This window comes from Ursus maritimus, unplaced genomic scaffold (genome assembly GCF_017311325.1).
Source record: "Ursus maritimus isolate PB19 unplaced genomic scaffold, ASM1731132v1 scaffold_4, whole genome shotgun sequence".
Lineage (NCBI taxonomy): Eukaryota > Metazoa > Chordata > Mammalia > Carnivora > Ursidae > Ursus > Ursus maritimus.
The window spans coordinates 57,231,728-57,249,656 of NW_024426552.1; the positions used below are offsets into that span (position 1 = coordinate 57,231,728).

Consider the following 17,929-nt stretch of genomic DNA (forward strand, 5'->3'; position numbering starts at 1 on the left):
TTATGCCAGTAGATGTACAAATGAAGCATAGTTTTAAATTCTTGTAGAACTCTCCATAAACGCTACCCTGCAGACATCTCCCTTTCTTACTATGTGTGTGTGTGTACAAGTCTCTTTCCTATCTATTTCTTTCCCTATAGGTCTCAATCTTCCTACCACACCAACATCCTTCTTCTTCCTCTTTCCCTTCATTATCATCTTGGCCTTTTTTCTTCAAATGGCTTCAAAATAGAACAGTACAACAGACATATATTTTGCTATCTGTAACTATTTTATACAACCTGTTCTCAATTTTAAAATGTGAATAAGTGAGGTATTTTATTAATCCCTCAAAAAAATCAGTGAGTTCAATTGCTTTTATTCGTGGCTCTTAGCTGATGTGCTATCAAGGTCCATGACCTCTGATAGAAAGATAACTCCCTATCCCTGCCCCCCTTTAAGACATGAAAGGAATGGAAGAAGAGGCACACCTTCAGGGGAAGCCAAAATCTGATCATAAGAGTTCAAATCTTATTTGGGGCATAGGCTTCTGGAAAAATCTTCCCATAATGTTGCCACCCAGGGATTGCTTCCTGTGAAGGACCCCTCCTTTCGTAGGGATACATCGACGTGGGTGATTCTTGGCAGTGCTCACCTTGGTGCTCTTCCTGACCACTCTTTGTGGGCAGACCCCACAGTCCTGATGACTGTAAGACAGGGTGCTGGGTGCTGGAAGGAGGAAAGGGACCAACTGCTTGATAAAGAGCAACCGATAACCATGTCTCCAGAGCTCACAATCACCTGGCTTGTCCCTGCCTCTCATGTGACCAAAACCAAACGCATGAACTGCTCGCAAGACTAGGTGAAAGCCTCTCTTTTCTTACACAGGAGCTCTTTGGGCACCAGGCCCGCAGGGATGAATGAGGTGTGATGACACACCAACACTATGAGAGCCTGGTAGGGGGTTACCTTCCTCTTTGTTCCGCCATCCTGTTTCTCGTGGACATTAGAAGACATGGAGTGACTTATATGAACCTTGAATGTTATTTTAAAAGGAATCACACTCATACGATCATGAGGAAGAATGGTGTGTGTACATAGAGAGAGATGTATGTATGTGTGTATATATATATATATATATATATATGTAGGTAAACACACACAGAATGAGAGAGAGAGAGAGAGATAAACCAAATGTGGCAAATGCTAATAATGGATGAATCCAAGTGAAAGATGAAAACAAGAGATTTTGGTATATTGAAGAATTCAAATTCTGGGAGGAGGAAATTTCCTGTATTATATAGAACAAAGTTGGTTGGAATACAAGGGTAACAAAAAGTTCATTAATAACAGCTTTACACTTCAAATACTAGGAATAAACTTTGAGAGACAGGAGGATTCTTTCTGCAGAAAATTTAATTACCTTATTAGGAGACATAAAGGAAAACTTAACTGAACAAAGAGAGATGTCGTGCCCTGGCTGGGAATTAACTGTTGCAAAGATATTCATTCTCAAGTTAATGCATAAATTTCGACTTAAAATTGGAATTAAGTTAATAGGATTTTACTCTGAAATTATTTGCCTACTTAGCACAAAATTTCCAAAGGTCTCTGCAAAAGAAGATTAATGGAAGGAAGGAAGGGCAGAGGAGTATAGTGACCAGTCCAGTTTTATCCAATAGGACTTTCTGGAATGATATCAATGTTCTACATGGCATTGTCCCATACAGTAGCTAATAGCCAAATATGGTTACTGAACATTTGAAATGTGGCTAGTGTGACTGAGGAACTGAATTTTCAATTTTATTTAATTAATTTAAATTAAAACAGCCACATGTAGTTCCCATGTTGGGTAGTGCAAGCTAGCCTAACCAGATAATCTAACATACTCTAAAGTAATAACACAGTGACCCAAAATTCGAAATCAGAAACAAATTAGCGAAGCAGCATGGAGAGGATAGAAATCCAACTGTGTGTGTGTGTGTGTCTATATTCATTAAAAACAAGCTTTTCAAACCAAGGACATGGAAAGGGTTATATAATAAAGAGTTTTATTATAACTGAATAGAAATTTGGAACATGCTAAATGCTAATACTAAACCCCAACCAAAATAAACTTCAGTGTTAATTTAAAAACCATAGACGGCTAGCAAAAATTTGATGTGTCGAGCCCATTTTTGAGATAATTCTACTTCTAGTAATCTAGTCTCATGAATTAATCTTAAATGCCGAAAGAAAGAAAGAAAGAAAGAAAGAAAGAAAGAAAGAAAGAAAAGAAAAGCAAAGCACAGCACAGCACGCCGTCTGAAGGTATTCCTTTATCCATTGCCGTGTTGTTCAGAATAAGGAAAAGCCGCAAGGCGCCAGGAGGAAAGATGACTGTGATACTTCCACTTAGGGGAAACTTACAATCATCAAAAATGCAAGGTCTGAAGGAGGTGTGGTAATTTGCTTAGGTTAAAACTTTAATTCCCCTCCTCGCCAAAATGAAGGGGGAAGTGAAAAAGCCAAGAATGTTACAAACCCACCTTTATGCCCACAAAGTCATTCCTCCTCACGCTCAGCGCGCTCTTTGGACTCCTCTACCGGCCCCGGGACTTCGCGTCCTACATGCTGGGCATCTTCATCTGCAACCTGCTGCTCTATCTGGCCTTTTACATCATCATGAAGGTAAGCGTGGCTCTGGGGGGCCCCCCGCCCGCAGCCCCGGGGACCTGCCCACGCAGGACCCGCAGCGCCGGGCATCCGCTTCCCACCCACAGCTCCGCAGCTCCGAGAAGCTCCTCCCGATCCCGCTCTTCTGCATCGTGGCCACCGCTGGGATGTGGGCCGCCTCGCTGTACTTTTTCTTCCAGAATCTCAGCAGCTGGGAGGTAAGAGAGCGGTTTTCTTTGCAAAGAAATTGTTCTCCCTCCATCTCGCCTTTTGGACCTTCCTGCCTCCCTCTGTCCACGTGCTTGTGGCTGTCTGTCTTCGAAATGAAAGCTTTCTCTAGAACGGGTGGAGTGTCCTACCCACGCATAAATGGCATGCCGTCCTCAGGCTCAGGGCAGCGCCTGGTCAGCGTGCGGGCTCTCTCCACGTGGCAGAATTGATCTTCATGACGGGTCTTCTTACGTTCCCCCCCCCCCCAAGGCTGTTTAACGCGTGCAGAAACCTTGATGAGGGTGTGTTCTTCTCACAATCCGCGTCCATACAGATACCCAGCTGCCGGGGTTTATAACTCCGCGCAGGGAGCGGAAAGCCGAGGCCTGGAAAATCAGGGCTACATCCGGTCCCAGAGAAGCCTCCGCTCTCCAGCACTGTAACCAATTTTAGAACATTTTCATCACCCAGAAACAAGCCTGTGCCCGCTGGCTGGCGCTCCGCCTTTCTCCCTCACGCCTTAGCCATAGGCAACCGTTAATCTGTCTTCTGTCTCTAGAGCTCTGCTTGTTGTGGACATTTCTCATCCACAGATCACACAACGGGTGCCCTTTGAGTCTGGCGTAGGCATTCACCCGTGTGGCGGCATGTAGCCCTGTCCATCCCTGTTTATTGCCGAGTAACACTCCCCTGTGCGGAACCCGCCCTTCTCCTCTATCATCAGCTGATGGATGCTTGGGTTGTTTCCACTCCTCGGCTCTTACAAACGCTGCCCCCGTGAACATTGTGCACAGGTTTTTGTGCGTTCTCATGTCTTCCTGGAAGCTCATTCTGAGCCAGGCATCTAGTAGCCTTTTTGCAGCTTTCTGGATGTCCGGCCCTCTGCACGGTTGAGCTGCGGGAATGCTCACCCACGTCCTGCCTCACCTTCCTCCAGGGCACCCCAGCTGAATCCCGGGAAAAGAACCGGGAGTGTATCCTGCTGGATTTCTTTGACGACCATGACATCTGGCACTTCCTCTCTGCCACTGCCCTGTTTTTCTCATTCTTGGTGAGTTTATACTTTTTTTTTTTTTTAAGAAATATACTTTTTTAAAAAGACTATTCATTTATTTGAGAGAAAGAAAGAGAGAGAGAATGAGGGGGTTGGGGGGAGAGCCGCAGGCAGAGGGAAAAGCAGACCCCGCTGAGCAGGGAGCCTGATGCAGGACTCCATCGGCACCCTGGGGTCATGACCTGAGCCAAAGGCAGCCACTTAACTGAGCCACCCACAAGCCCCTATTAGCACCTTTTTGTGAATTTCTTCTTCTTCACATCCCATACTTTGTCTTTTCCCCTGTTACCCTTTTGTGTTCCTCTCCAACTTCCCTTTCCAATTCCTCGTTGTAATTCAATATACAGATTATTGTATTTCTTATGTTGTATCCTTCAGTTAGATCTTTTTCGTTTTCCTTTTACTCTCCAATATTTTAAGACAGAGTGACAAAATGATTTTTTCTGAAATGGCACAACGTCTGGCCTGAATTGGTTGTTAGAACTCACGTGCCCTGAATCGCGCCAGGAATCACTTGGCACTCACTCACATTTGGGTAACATTACATGATTCCTTCTTGTGCTACCCTCACATTCCTCCTCCTCTTCCAGTCTCACTGAATCTCTTACAAATATTTTACAAATTCCTAGAGAGCTCAGGAGAGTAGCCAGGCCTCTGCTGCTTCTCACCAGTCAGCCCCAGATCTCGCCTATAATCCTTCCATTTCTTGCGGCCCAAATACCTTTCCAGAAGCTATGCGTAGCCTAACAACCTTGGATGATCACTCCTGGCATCCTTTCATGCTCATTTAGAGACTTTTCCAAATTAAAAGTGCTTGGTGCCTGGACACGGATTCTGCAGGCAAGTAACAACGCGGCGGGACCTGTGCTCCCAGCACTGCCCGGGGTGCGCGCGCTGCCGCCGCACAAACTCGAGAGTGGAGCGGGGCTGCCCCCTCGTGGCCAGCTGGGGAAGTTCAACAATCTGCCTGAACCTCGCTCCTCGCGACTTTTGTTTCTGATAAACATTTTCATTAGAGAGACAAAGACAACAAAAGTGGAGTGAAAGTTCCCACGTGAAGAGAGTGGTGGCAGAGGAAACTAAAAATGGCGGAGGCGTGTGCATTTCTTGTGTAGCAACAGTCTATGCAACAAGACTTCCTTTCCTCTAGATCTTCAGCCCAATGCCCCCTTCTAAGTGATGACTTCTCTGGCCACCCTATCAGCGCTTTTTTACCTTTCCCCACCCCATACTTCCTGCGTTTCCTCCATAGTTTAGTTTTCGTTACTGTTTTTGCTACATATTATTACCTAGTACACTGCACTTAGCACACCTCACTAGCGTGCTATCCTGCACTCACGGGTTTGCTTCATGTCTGAAGCTGTCTCTCAAATGTAAGGGCCAGAAGGGTAGGGAGTTTTGTCTCTTGTGTTCCAAACTATATGTCTGGCATTTAGAATAGCACATCATAGACCCTTGATAAACACTTGAATGAATTAATAAATACACCATGTAATCCTAGTAATTGCCGGTAGAGAGCGCTGCGTTGCAGAAAGCCGTAGGGGACAGAAAGGCAAGGAAGGGCGCTGTCTCCTCAGCCTGCGTGAACCTCGGAGAGAAAGTAGGGGTTTACCGTGGCTGTGACTGTGCATCCCCTTCACCTCTCTGCCTCTCTCGCTCCAGGTTTTGTTAACCCTGGATGATGACCTGGATGTGGTCCGGAGAGACCAGATCCCTGTCTTCTGAGCCTCCAGCTTTAAGAGAGGGGGAGGGAGCAGTCGATCTTGGTGCTGTTTCATGAAAATACAGGGACTGCGGCAAAGTCACCACTGCCAAACGCTCCACTCCCCCTCTGTCAAGTCAACTCTGCGTGCGTTCCCACAGGAAGGAGAGGGGCTGGAGGGACACTCAAGCCTGCAAGAAGGGAGGCAGAGGGGAAGCCACGGTACAGCCAGAGGCAACCCTGAAGAGTCAGGAGACTCCCATCCCCTGTTTGCAGCCTTGAGCTAGATGTGGACAAAAGCTGCATCAAAGTCAACTCACTGTCTCGGGACCCCTCCCAGCCTCCCCCGAGATTTGCCAGCAAGGGCAGAGCAACGCTGCACTCTTTGTCCAGCTGCCTCCAGGCCCAGAGAGGCCAGCAGCTCTGGTCTCCTGCCCAGACACCACAGGTGTGGTCCCCTCTGCACCTCCACAACCTGCTGCTCCAGACACCCCAGGGCACCAGCTCTGTCCCCGAGGCCCGGGGATCTGAACCCAACCCCCCTACCCAACTGGGATAGATATTTTAGTAGGACCAGCTAGTCACCTCCTTGGAAGGGATGCTGTAGTGTCCCCCAGGTTCCTGGCCCCATTAGAAGGGCTCTGGGTTGGGCTTTGTCACACACTTATCCTCACAGGTGGCTGTCTCTGGGACCAAGGCTTGGGTGCTTACCTACTTCTTAGTGTCTTCATCTCACCGCTGAGTGTCGACCCCACAACTCAGGCTCCTCTTTCTTGGGAAGGCCTTGTTACCCCACCAGCTGCAAGGCAGAAGGGGAAACAGGAAAACTCTTCTAGCAGCAGGAGAGCAACAACCGACAGGGCCGAGAGACTGGTGGCATCAGCATCAAGCAAACAGACCTCACTCTAAGGACATGGGCTCCTGGGGCAAATGCAGCAAAGGCGAAATTGCTTCCTCCTGCCTCCAATTCAGACGGCTCAATTCTGTGCCCATATCACCTGTGGGGAATAAAGAATTCTCTAACCAGGGGCACAGCACTGGGGGTCCTCCACCACCAACCAAGCCCCCTACCTTCCCTTTATGCAGATCAGGGGCTCCAGATTTTCTCCCTGAAGTTCTCCAGAAGTAACTCTCAGGGTGAACACATTTTACTCATCCTCCTGAGCTGTGAAGAGCAAGCCAACTGAGGATTGTCTTTTGGTTGCACCTGGTTCTCATTCTCTCCCCAGTAAGGTGTTGCAAAGCTCAGCGTCCCACTTCTCTCACACCGTCTGGCAATTCTGCTCCTGACGAGCCCCAAGTGGACCAAGCACCCTCATTACCTGGAGTGAGAGGCAATCAGAAAAGAGACATACGAATGTGTACCCCATATATATTTGCCTGTGAAACTGAAGTCACCTGTCACCTCTGCTTTCCCGATCATTCGAGAAATGGATAATATTTTTTAAAATATTATTCTGTCTCTAAAATATTTGCATAATGTTCAAAATCATATTTTGGAAGTTTGAAAGGTTTAAAAACACAATGATGCTTTTAATGACACTTTTTGTGATTTGTTTTTCTAAAATGCCCCCAAATTCATATTTGGTTTCCTGCTATTCTTTATTCCTTAAAACCTGTTGGCTTCCATGGGCCCCATGAAGGCCACCTATTAAATGGTGTTGTTAGTCTAACATCTAAAACAAATGTCAAATCTGTTTAACTATGGCATATTTGATCTAATTGTTTTATTTTAATGCACTGGTTTCAAAAAAAAAAAAAGATGCACTAAGGCAATGTGGATAAAGTCTGTTCGAGTGGCCCTGTGGTCCAACGTGAATAAATTGTGAGATGCATTACCCGTGCAGTCGCTTGTTTGGGAAATGCGTCCGTGGGAATGGGGCGGGGGCTCTGAAACAGGTGGGGCTGCCGAGTTCTTGACTGTGTTCCCGTCGTGTCTGTACTGTGCTGTAAACTCACACGGCCAGCTCTCCTCTCCGCAGCGGGACTACACACCCAGACCAAGCCTGCTCTTGGAGCTACCAATTCTAAACGTACTCGCTGCTAATTCTTTCTACATCGCCCACATCGCGGCCGGAGGACATGAGAAAGACATCTGACTGCATCGTGGGGTTGATAGGAGTGGGGGGGGGGGCAGTGAGGGGCACCGGAGCTTTCACGGCCGAATGGCCCCCTGTCCACCGGTAGTGCAATGCCCGTGCAGCTGGCGCCTGCGCCCATGGACATTGCTCTTCAAAGAGAAGCAAAGGTAACTCTGAAAGCCAAGTTCGGCAGGAGGGTAACCGGAGAAAACAGCCGCTGTGAAGAGGCTTTTGGCAGGGCAGGCGGAGAAGTAACCAGAGCAGGTCAGCAGGATCAGGACAGAGGTGTGGCGGCCAGAGGAGCAAAGCCGTGCACATAAAAAAAAATGACCGCGTCACGCCTCCGACGAATGCTGGAGAGCAAGCCCACCTGTTGACGTTGCGTGGTTGAGGGATTAGCCCGGTTTTATTTTAGCAGCAGGAGAAGCCCGTGGAAAACCAGAGTCTATCTGGGGAAGGGACTTTCCGTGACTGAAGGAGCTCACCCAGCCAGCTCCCCGGGCAGAGAAAGTGGCAGCTGCTTCCTTGATAGCTCCGGGCAGCCACCAGAATGTTCCATGGGGTCACCAGATGCATGTGTCAGCGAGTCCAACAGAATCCAAATATTTCTCATTCTGGGAGATACTGTCTCTTTGTAAAGCTTGGGAGAAAGGGAGAAACAAAGATAAACATTATTCATAGAAGGAATGGTGGCGTCTGAGAAAGATTCTGGAGTCTGATTGTAGACCAGATATGTTCACATGCTCACTATGTGACCTGGGGCAAGTCGATGGAACTCTCTGATCCTCTCCTAACACGTCCGCTACGTGAGGGACACAGAAGTGGAGATGTGCAGAGCCCCGAGGGTAGGGCGGGGGCAGAGGAGGGTGTCACGCACCCCGGCCCTCGTGAACCCCTCAGGATGGCAGGCTCTCCACCAGGCCGGCCCTCTGTCTCCTCCCGGGGCTCTCCATCGAAACCGGTGTTCCGTTTCCTGTCCTCAGTTCCAGGAGGCCCTGAGGGCTTGGGGGCCCCTTCACCTTCAGAGATACTGTCCAGAGTGATCCAACCTCCCAGTCCTGGGGCCCCCTTGCCCTTTATTGCTGCACGTCACTGCCTCTGGCCCTTAATACTCTTACTCCGACCCAGATGAAAAATCACTACCACAGCTACAGCGAAGTGGAAAATCTGGCTCTGTGTGTCACACCTCATTACTGCCAGCTCTGCTCCGGGAATCTCCAAGAAAACCCGGATTCTGTCCTTTCTTGAGTAGCTGTTACTCCTGTGGCTCAGGGAATGCCCTGTGCGAATGTTCCCCCCACCCTCCCAGGCCGGTCACCAAGTGCTCTCTGGGGAAAGCCTGGATGTTCAGCCGCAGGAAGATGGGCTTGTGGGAGACGGAACTGGTCCCAGAAAAAAGCAGGGGGAAGCTCACCCAGGTTTTGAAGTGACTAATACCGCTGGTGAAACTGAGGAAAAGCATTATGAGTAAAGATACGCTCTGCCTCGGCCTGAGGCAATGTAAAAGCCTTGTTTGGCATGATTCTGCCCAGTTTATGGTAGGTTTTTTGTGGTGGTTTTTCACGCTGTTTGGAGGAGACAGGATATATTGTGTGACTAGGTTTTACTGTCCCCTCAATATTAAAACACCATTGTCCATGAGGTCGAGGGCCTGCTACACCTTAGGCCTTAGCCCACATTCATTCAAAGGAGCTTCGCAGGACTCACAGATCAGCCTTCACCATGAGTCTCTAAAAGGGCCGTAGTAATAGTTTTGCTTGGACGGGACTCCTCTGTGAGGAGACCCCTCCTCTGTGAACTCCAAGGGCGGACTTTTTACAGTTTTCCTGTGAGTGTGGTCTTGCTGTTCTTATTGAAACACAAAGAAGACCAAGTGGTTACCACTGTTCACATAGAATTACCCGTTGTTCTCCCCATCTCAGGGAAATGGACTCTATCCTCTTCCTAAATAGCCCTAGAGTAGATTTCATCATTTTCCCTGAACTTCAAATTTTAGAAAATTCCTTGGCTCTAGCCTACGTTTCTGTCATCTCAGATTTACCCATTTTGCTGGAGATGAAAAAGAATTAACCACCATATTTTAACATAGAATAGCCTTGCAGTCGTATCGTATCTCAGTCAAGGGCTAAATAAAGTCTAGGTGTTTCATCTCTTGTTCTGCATTATAGTTTTGATTTAGAAAATAAGAGAGTCAAACAATGAAAGATTTTCAAGTCAGGACAAGAGAAGTCTGACACTCAAGTACACTATGACTCGCTCCTGGGTCCCTCCTCTGTCCTATCTCCCCACATTCTTCATGAATTAGGGCTCTAAGTCATTTTTAAATGACTATCGAGTTATCCAAAATAACTCGAAAGCTCTCTATAACATTGCCATCACAGAAAAAAGTTGATTTGCATTTTATCATTTTTATTATGTTGCCTATCTGAGCCTTTCAGAAGGCTCAGTACCCAGTCTTAGGCAGACCCCTTCGGGGAAGAGGACAAATTCAGACCTGAGGTTGACTCAACATGGGACACCTGATGAAGTAACCTACTTTTCAGGGGATCCACTTCTCTTTTAACCTCTCCTTCCCCACTCCTTCTCTGTCCACTGACATAGAATCCACACTGCGGCTTTGGCTAAGAGTCAGTCAAGAAGTACGTAGGCCAGCTCCATGAGGAGCTGGACGCAGCCATGGGCAAAACCCACAGTCTCTTCCATCACAGAATCTGTGTCCAAAGGGAAGACGGACATGAAGCCCATAATTTGTTAATTGTAAGTGGGCTCAGGGCTCCAATAAGAGAGTGGCCTTCTGAGAATCTTAGCATTAGATGCAAAGCAGAAAAAAGTCCAAATAAGGATCAGCAACTTCTATCCCCAGAGGCGAAGCCCTAAACTTGCTGCAGATACAACATAACATTTGTCCTGCTTTTGCACTGACCGCCTCCAGCTTTTCATAAGGAAAATGAAAGTCCCAATTTCGACCTTAGCGGAGAACAGAGATCCAGAGAGAGAGTTGGAGTGGGATGCTCTCAAACCATCCTCGAGGGAGCAAAAACTGCTCCAGCTCCCCAATTCTGAGGAACTGCAACAGCCCGTCCCTGCTGGAGGACAAGCAGGAGACTATGCTTTTCCCTCTGCCCTTTTAGTGGGGTCTCGCTGTTGGAAACGACTGTCTTCCCGCCTCTAACCCTAGAACACTAGCGTCGGTAGGACCGATCGTTAAAACAGCCAACATGGGTCATCAGGTATCCTGTCAAGGGTTTTATATACATCACCGTCTTTAATCCTGAACCCCCGCCCCCCACGAAGTAGGCACTGTTACTATGTTCGCCAGATGAGAAACTGACACTCAAGTCACTGTTGACTAGATGAAGTGAATGGTGCAGAAACCTGGATTCACAGTCCAAAATGGGTAGCTTAGGTAAAGAGACCAGAGAAAGGGGGGAGATGGATTGTGTTTTAAGACTCAATTCTCATGTATGCAGGTATCTGTATGTGCAAACCACAGAGCCTAGAATCATGTAACTATTGAACACATGAACCAAAAGAGTAGGTGTCAGCAAAATTCAGAAGATGTGTGTCTGTTATATAAACCCGAATAACAATGAAACCTACCGTGCTTTAGGAGAGCCAGCCGATAAAACCACAGCTTTGGATCACTTTGGCTCCCTTAAACCGGAACAGCTGGATTCACAGGAGGACTGTTGCTTCAGTCTCTGAGATTGTAACGTTAAAAACCAACGTCCATTTTATAAATTCAATGATTGTACTTGGCAAAGGGCTACAGGCCCAAAGATCCATTTTAAATTAGAATACATGCAGCGTAAGGTGTCAGGTCTCCCCGGGAAGCCTGCTAGATCAGAAACAAAATTAACAACGGAGCGAAAGCACAGGAAGGTAGACGGTTTCTATTTCCTAAAAAACATTCACAGACTCAAAAAACTGTCGAGACAAAACGTCCTCCAAAGCTGCCTTAGACTAATCAATGCTGGTCCAATAGATCAGGCGGAATCCACCACTCCTGTCTGGGGCTTCCCCATCTTCTGACATCGGGACGGGGCCCAGGTCTCCCCTCCTAGAGGGAGTGGTTTCATCTCACCAAACTGAGGCAGAGGAACCAGCCTGCATTGAACGGGGAATCGGAATTCTCCACTGGAAGTACAATGATAATAGTAGTAAATGTTTTTAAATGAGTCCTAAAACAAGACCAAAAAAGAACATGACATGGTTCGAAGCACTGATATACTAACCAATTTTCTTCTCTTATCCTAAGCTGTCCGTTGGACTTTTATATATATAGTATTTAAATTTAACATGAATTTGCACATTTGCCACTTAGGAGCATTAAAAAGAAAAAAAGGGATTTAACCTAACTGAATCATGATTTCCCAGAAAACTTCCCTGAAGCGGTAAGTTCTCCACCATTAAAATTTGGCTTCAGCCTCTTTCCAAACCACAGATCTGAATATGATTAAGACAATGTACAAAAACAAAACCAGACTTGCCCAGCCCAAACTTAGTTAAAGGCTGGATTTTCATTATCTTCCCTAAAATCTGTAGCTTACCGGATCATGGGAACACCAGTGGCACATTGATACCAGGGAACCAACCTACCAGACTTCTGAACTTACATAGGCAGCAAATTAGCATTTCCTCCCCAATTTCTCACAGAAAGAAAAAGAGGATAAAAGGGCTGGTGACATTGGCCAACAAACTGTATTCTAGTGTTCCTGCATTTCAGCATCCTGGGTAGGGGAAATAGAAGTGAGGAAGGTCCTGGAAAATAATTGCCACTTTACATTCAAATATTCCTTTGCAACTGTGTGAAGACACTTTCAAATATCAAACCTCATTTGTCCCTCATGTGAACGCTGTAGGGTAGATAGATAACGTTCCAACAAATTAAGATGCAGAGACGTTATACCACCTGCCCAAAGTCACACAGCCAGGTAACAGGAGCTGGATACGAAATACTGCCATTGCCTTTTCTTTTTCTAAAGAACGACAGTAAAACAGCTTTACATTTTACTGATTCAAGAACTTGACCAAGAGAAAACCAACATCAGTTCAGACTTCCGTAGATCGTTTTTTCTCAAAGTTTTTATTTAGACATATATAAACTGTATTACATAACACATATATGTGCACACATACCCACACATATGCACCAACATAACCAGCACCCACCCCGAGATAGAAAACGTTTCCCACATCCTTTTGCCTGATCCAAGTTAAATCCCCGCCCCAGAGATAGCCACTCTTCTGGCTTTTCTCCGTATAGACGAATTTTGCCTGTTCTTGGACTTCGTATACGTGGAATTATGCAGTATATGCTCCTCTTCGTCTGGCTTCTTTCATTGAATATAATGTCTGTGAGATTCAGCCATGTGTATCAACACCTTCTTTTTGTGAATATATGACATTTACCTATTCTGCTATTGATGGATCTCTGGGTCATTTGCACAAAGTTTTTGTTTACTGTGGAAAAAGCTTCTGTGAACATTCGTATACATGTCTTTTGTGAACTTATACAAACGTTTCTTCCAGGCTATATATACAGAGTGCACTATGGAATTGCTGAGTCAAAGGGTAGGTAAGTCTTTAGTTGTTGTTGTTGTTTTTCCTTAAGTTTATTTATTATTATTATTATTGTTACTATTATTTTTAGTAATCTCTACACCCAACATGGGGCTCAAACTCACCACCCTGAGATCAAGAGTTGAACTCTCTACCAGCTGGGCCAGCCAGGTGCCCCTGGTAAATCTTTAAAGGATCCTGCCAACAATTTTCCAAGGTGGTTATACCAATATATGCCCTCACTGCCCCCATAGGAGAGCTCCAATTATTCCATATGTCTGTCAACACTTGCATTTGTCAACTCTTTCTATTTTAGTTCTTCTGTGTGACAGAGTAATGATATCTCATTGTACTTTATTTTGCATTTCTCTGATGACTACTGACATTGAGCACATTTTCATAAACTTTTTGGCCATTTATGTGAATGATTCTTTCAAGTTCTTTGCCGATTTCGAAAATCAGTTTATGAGTCTTTTTCTTTTTGATATATATAATCTTTGCCAGTATGTGATTTGCTGAAGAGAAATTCTCACTTTTAATGAAGTCTCATCTAACAATTTTTTTATGGGTATGGCCAGGCCATATTTCCTGTGGTTTCTTCTAGAACATTTGTTCTCAAATTCTGTGGTCTCAGGACCTATGTACACTCCCAAAGATTATTGAGGACACCAAAGAGGTTTTGCTTATGAGTTATAGCCATCAATATTTACCACGTAAGAAATAAAAATGGAAATTTTACAAATATTAAGTCATTCGAAGATAATAATAAGCTCATTACATAACACAAAAAACATGTTATGAAAAATAACTGTATCTTCCAAAAAAGAAATAATTGTGAGAAGAGTGCCAGTGTTCTACATTTTGAAATCTATTTAATGTCTAACTTCCCAGAAGATAGTTGGATTCTCATATCAATTTCTGTCTTCACTCTGCTGCAGTATGTGTTTTGTTTGAAGTACATGAAGAAAATCTAACCTTACAGAGATATGTAGTTGGAAAAGGGAGCAGCCATTCCAGATCATTGCAGATATTCCCCTTTCATACTCTACCAAAGACCAACGAATGGTAGTTTCCCAAAGATTAGTTGCAATGTGGAATTTGAAACTATCATCGGTGAACTTTTCTTGTTTTGTAACATTAAAATCCATTGGTCTAGCTTGCAATTTGAATGGATCTTTTAACGGCATGCTTTGGTTGTTTGGAAAATCTCGGTTCACTGAATTGTACAAATCTTCCAAACATTTGCATATTTAACTCTATAATTATTAAATCTGATACCATCACTGATCTCATCAAAAAGGTCTTAATGGAAAACTTCCAAGCTCACAGTACTGGATGTAGTGATGAGCTCATTTCATTCATTTTTGAGAAAATGTCTGCCAAATATCCAAGTCTGAATAACCATAGACTTCAGGAATTCTTTGAGCTAAAACTAGTATTCCATGAAGAAAGCCACGATTTTACCCCATAACCCAAACACTAGTGCTTTTTCCTACAACCACCACCATACTTTGGTTTGCAACAAACGTGCATGATGTTTGCTTTCCGTGTGCTCACAGAACACTAAATATAAATGCAATGCTTAAAAAGAGTATTCAAAGGAATTGTACCCAAGAGCCAGGACTTAACGAAATTATTAATCTGTATTGCTTAATCAAGGAAGGACATTCTAAAGTGAAGCTGGCTTTTTTTTTTTTTTTAACTGTGAGTTTATGATGACTGAAAGCACAATGACTAAAGGGGTGCCTGGGTTGTTGAGTCAGTTAAGCATCTGCCTTCGGCTCTAGTCATGATCCTGGGATCCTGGCATCAAGCCCCTGGTCAGCTCCCTGTTTAGCGGGGAGCCTGCTTCTCCCTCTTCCTCTGTTCTTCCCCACTGCTCATGCTCTCTCTCTCTCTCTCTCTCTCTCTCTCTCAAATAAATAAAATCTTTTTTTTAAAGTACAACTCAATATAATCCCTATCAAAATGCTAACAGTATTTTTCACAGAACCAGAAAAAAATAATATTAATATATGTATGGAACTGCAAAAGACCCTGAACAGCCAAAACAATCTTGAAAAAGAAGAACACAGCTGGAAGTATCACAATCCCAGATTTCAAGATATACTACAAAGCTGTAGTGATCAAAACAGCATCACACTGGCACAAAAATAGACACGTAGATCAGTGGAACAGAACAGGGAGCCCAGAAATAAACCCAAACTTATATGGTCAATTAATCTATGACAAAGGAGGCAAGAATATACAAAGGGGAAGAGACAGTCTCTTCAATAAACAGTGCCAGAAAACTGGAGTGCTGCATGCAAAAGAATGAGACTGAACCACTTCCCAACACCACATACAAAATGAACTGAAAATGGATTAAAGATTTAACTGTGAGACCTGAAACCATAAAAATCCTAGAAGAAAAGAAAGACAGTCATTTCCCTGACATCGGCCACAGCAACATTTTCTAGATATGTCTCCTAAGGCAAGGAAAACAAAAGCAAAAATAAACTATTTGGACCACACCAAAATTAAAAGTTTTTTCACACCAAAGAAAACCATCAACAAAACGAAAAGGCAACCTAGTGAATGGGAGAAAATATATGCAAATGACATATCCAATAAGGGGTTAATATCCAAAATACATAAAGAACTTATACAACTCAACACAAAAAAATCAATCTGATTAAAAAATAGAGGACCTGAGTAGACATTTTTCCAAAGAGGACCTACAGATGGCCAACAGACACATGAAAAGATGGTCAACATCACTCATCATCAGGTTAATACAAAGCAAAACCACAATGAGATGTCCCCTTACACCTGTCAGAATCAAAAAGACAAGAAATAACAAGGGTTGATGAGGATGTGGAGAAAAAGGACCCCTCGCGCACTGTTGGTGGGAGTGTAAATTGGTGCAACCGGTGTGGAAAACAGTATGGAGTTTCCTCAAAAAGTTAAAAATAGAAATACCATATGATCCAATAGTTCCATGACTGGGTATTTACCCAAAGGAAATGAAGCACTAGTTCAAAAAGATATTTGCACCCTTGTGTTTAATGCAGCATTATTTACAATAGCCAACATCTAGAAGCAATCCAAGTGTCCACGGGCAGACGGATGGATAAGGAAGACATGATGGACGCACACACACACACACGCACACACACACGCACTGGAATTCTAGACAGCCATAAACAAGATGAGGCTGTGACATTTGTGACAACATAGATGGACACAGACGGCATTATGTTAAGTGAAATAAGTCAGAGAAAGGCAAATACCATATGATTTCACTGATACGTGGAATCTAAAACAAAACAAATGAATAAAATAAAAAATCAGCTGTATAACTACAGGGAACAAACTGATGGTTGCAGAGAAGAGGTGGGAAGGGGCAGGGGCAGAATGGGAGAAGGGCAGTGAGAGATGCCTCCAGCTATGGAATGAATACACCATGGAGACAAAAGGTAAAAAACATAGGGAATAGAGTTAATAGCTTTGTATGGTGACGGATGGTAGCTACACTTGTGGCGAGCACAGCGTCGTGTAAAAGGAAGTCGAATCCCTATGTTGTACACCTGAAACTATTGTAGCATCGTGCGTCAACTTCACTCAAATAAGAATATATGCATTTTAAAGGAGCGCAATGACTATTAGCACAGTCGTGGTGCCACTGCCTTGACTTGTGCAACAGTCCACACACCATTGCTTCTGCACCATCAGTGCGGACGTCAATACAGCTCTGGCATGTCGCACCGTAGTACTATCATAAACATAACTTTGGCCTCACAGATTCCCTAAAAGGGGCCCAGAGAGCCCCAGGATTCCGAGGACTACATTTGAAGAACCACTATTCTAGAAGCCGTAGTGTTCTACCTTTTACATTTAGGTCTGTGACCCAACTCAAATTAATTTTTGCATATAGTGTGAAATAGGGAGGCCCAGGATTTTTCCCCTTCCATACTGATACCCAATTGTTACAGTCCCATTTATTGAAAATACCACCTTTTACTCACTGAAATGCAACTGGCACCTTTGTCATCAATCAAGTGACTGTAATGTGTAATCTATTTCTGAGATTTCTGTTCCCTCCCATTGGTCTACTGTATTTCCTTGTGCCAATATCACACTGTTTTAAGTGTTGGAGCTTTATAGTAAGCTTTTGATTTTTTAATTGAGATATAATGTACCTATTACATGAGTTTCAGGTATACAACAAAATGATTTGATATTTGTATCCTTTAATTTCTGCCCGCAACGTTGCATAGTTTTGGGTGAGTAACTTTATTCTTTGGTAACACATTGGCTGGCAACATCAATATAATGTTGAATAGACTGATAAATAGTAGTCCTCCTCGTCTTGTTCCTAACTTCATGGGGGAAGTTGTAAGTATAATATGAGCTGTAGTTTTGTGTTTTGGTGTTTCGTTCAGGTTGTAGATATACTTTGTCACTTAGAATGTTCTCTTCTCTTCCTATTTTGTTTAGAGTTTTTACCATGAATGGATGCTGAATTTTATCAACTGTTGGAATTACCATATTTTTCCCTTTATTCTGAGACAATGAGTGCATTAACTGATTTTAAATTGTTAATTTTGTATTTCTGAAATAAACCCCATTTAGTCATGACACACAATTCCTTACTTATATCACTAGATGCAATTTGCTGACATCTCCTTTAGAATTTTCACATCT

At 44.2% G+C, this 17,929-nt stretch overlaps 1 protein-coding gene across 1 annotated transcript in view; it reads left to right on the forward strand.

Annotated features, from left to right (window-relative positions):
- Positions 1–7,534, forward strand: part of SIDT1 (SID1 transmembrane family member 1) — a 92,871-nt gene extending 85,337 nt beyond the window's left edge. The window contains exons 22-25 of the mRNA XM_040621248.1: positions 2,544–2,649; positions 2,742–2,852; positions 3,782–3,895; positions 5,561–7,534. Coding sequence (XP_040477182.1) covers positions 2,544–2,649; positions 2,742–2,852; positions 3,782–3,895; positions 5,561–5,623 — 394 coding nt within the window. The 3' untranslated portion in view covers positions 5,624–7,534. The remainder of the gene's footprint in view (positions 1–2,543; positions 2,650–2,741; positions 2,853–3,781; positions 3,896–5,560) is intronic.
- Positions 7,535–17,929: the final 10,395 nt, after the last annotated feature.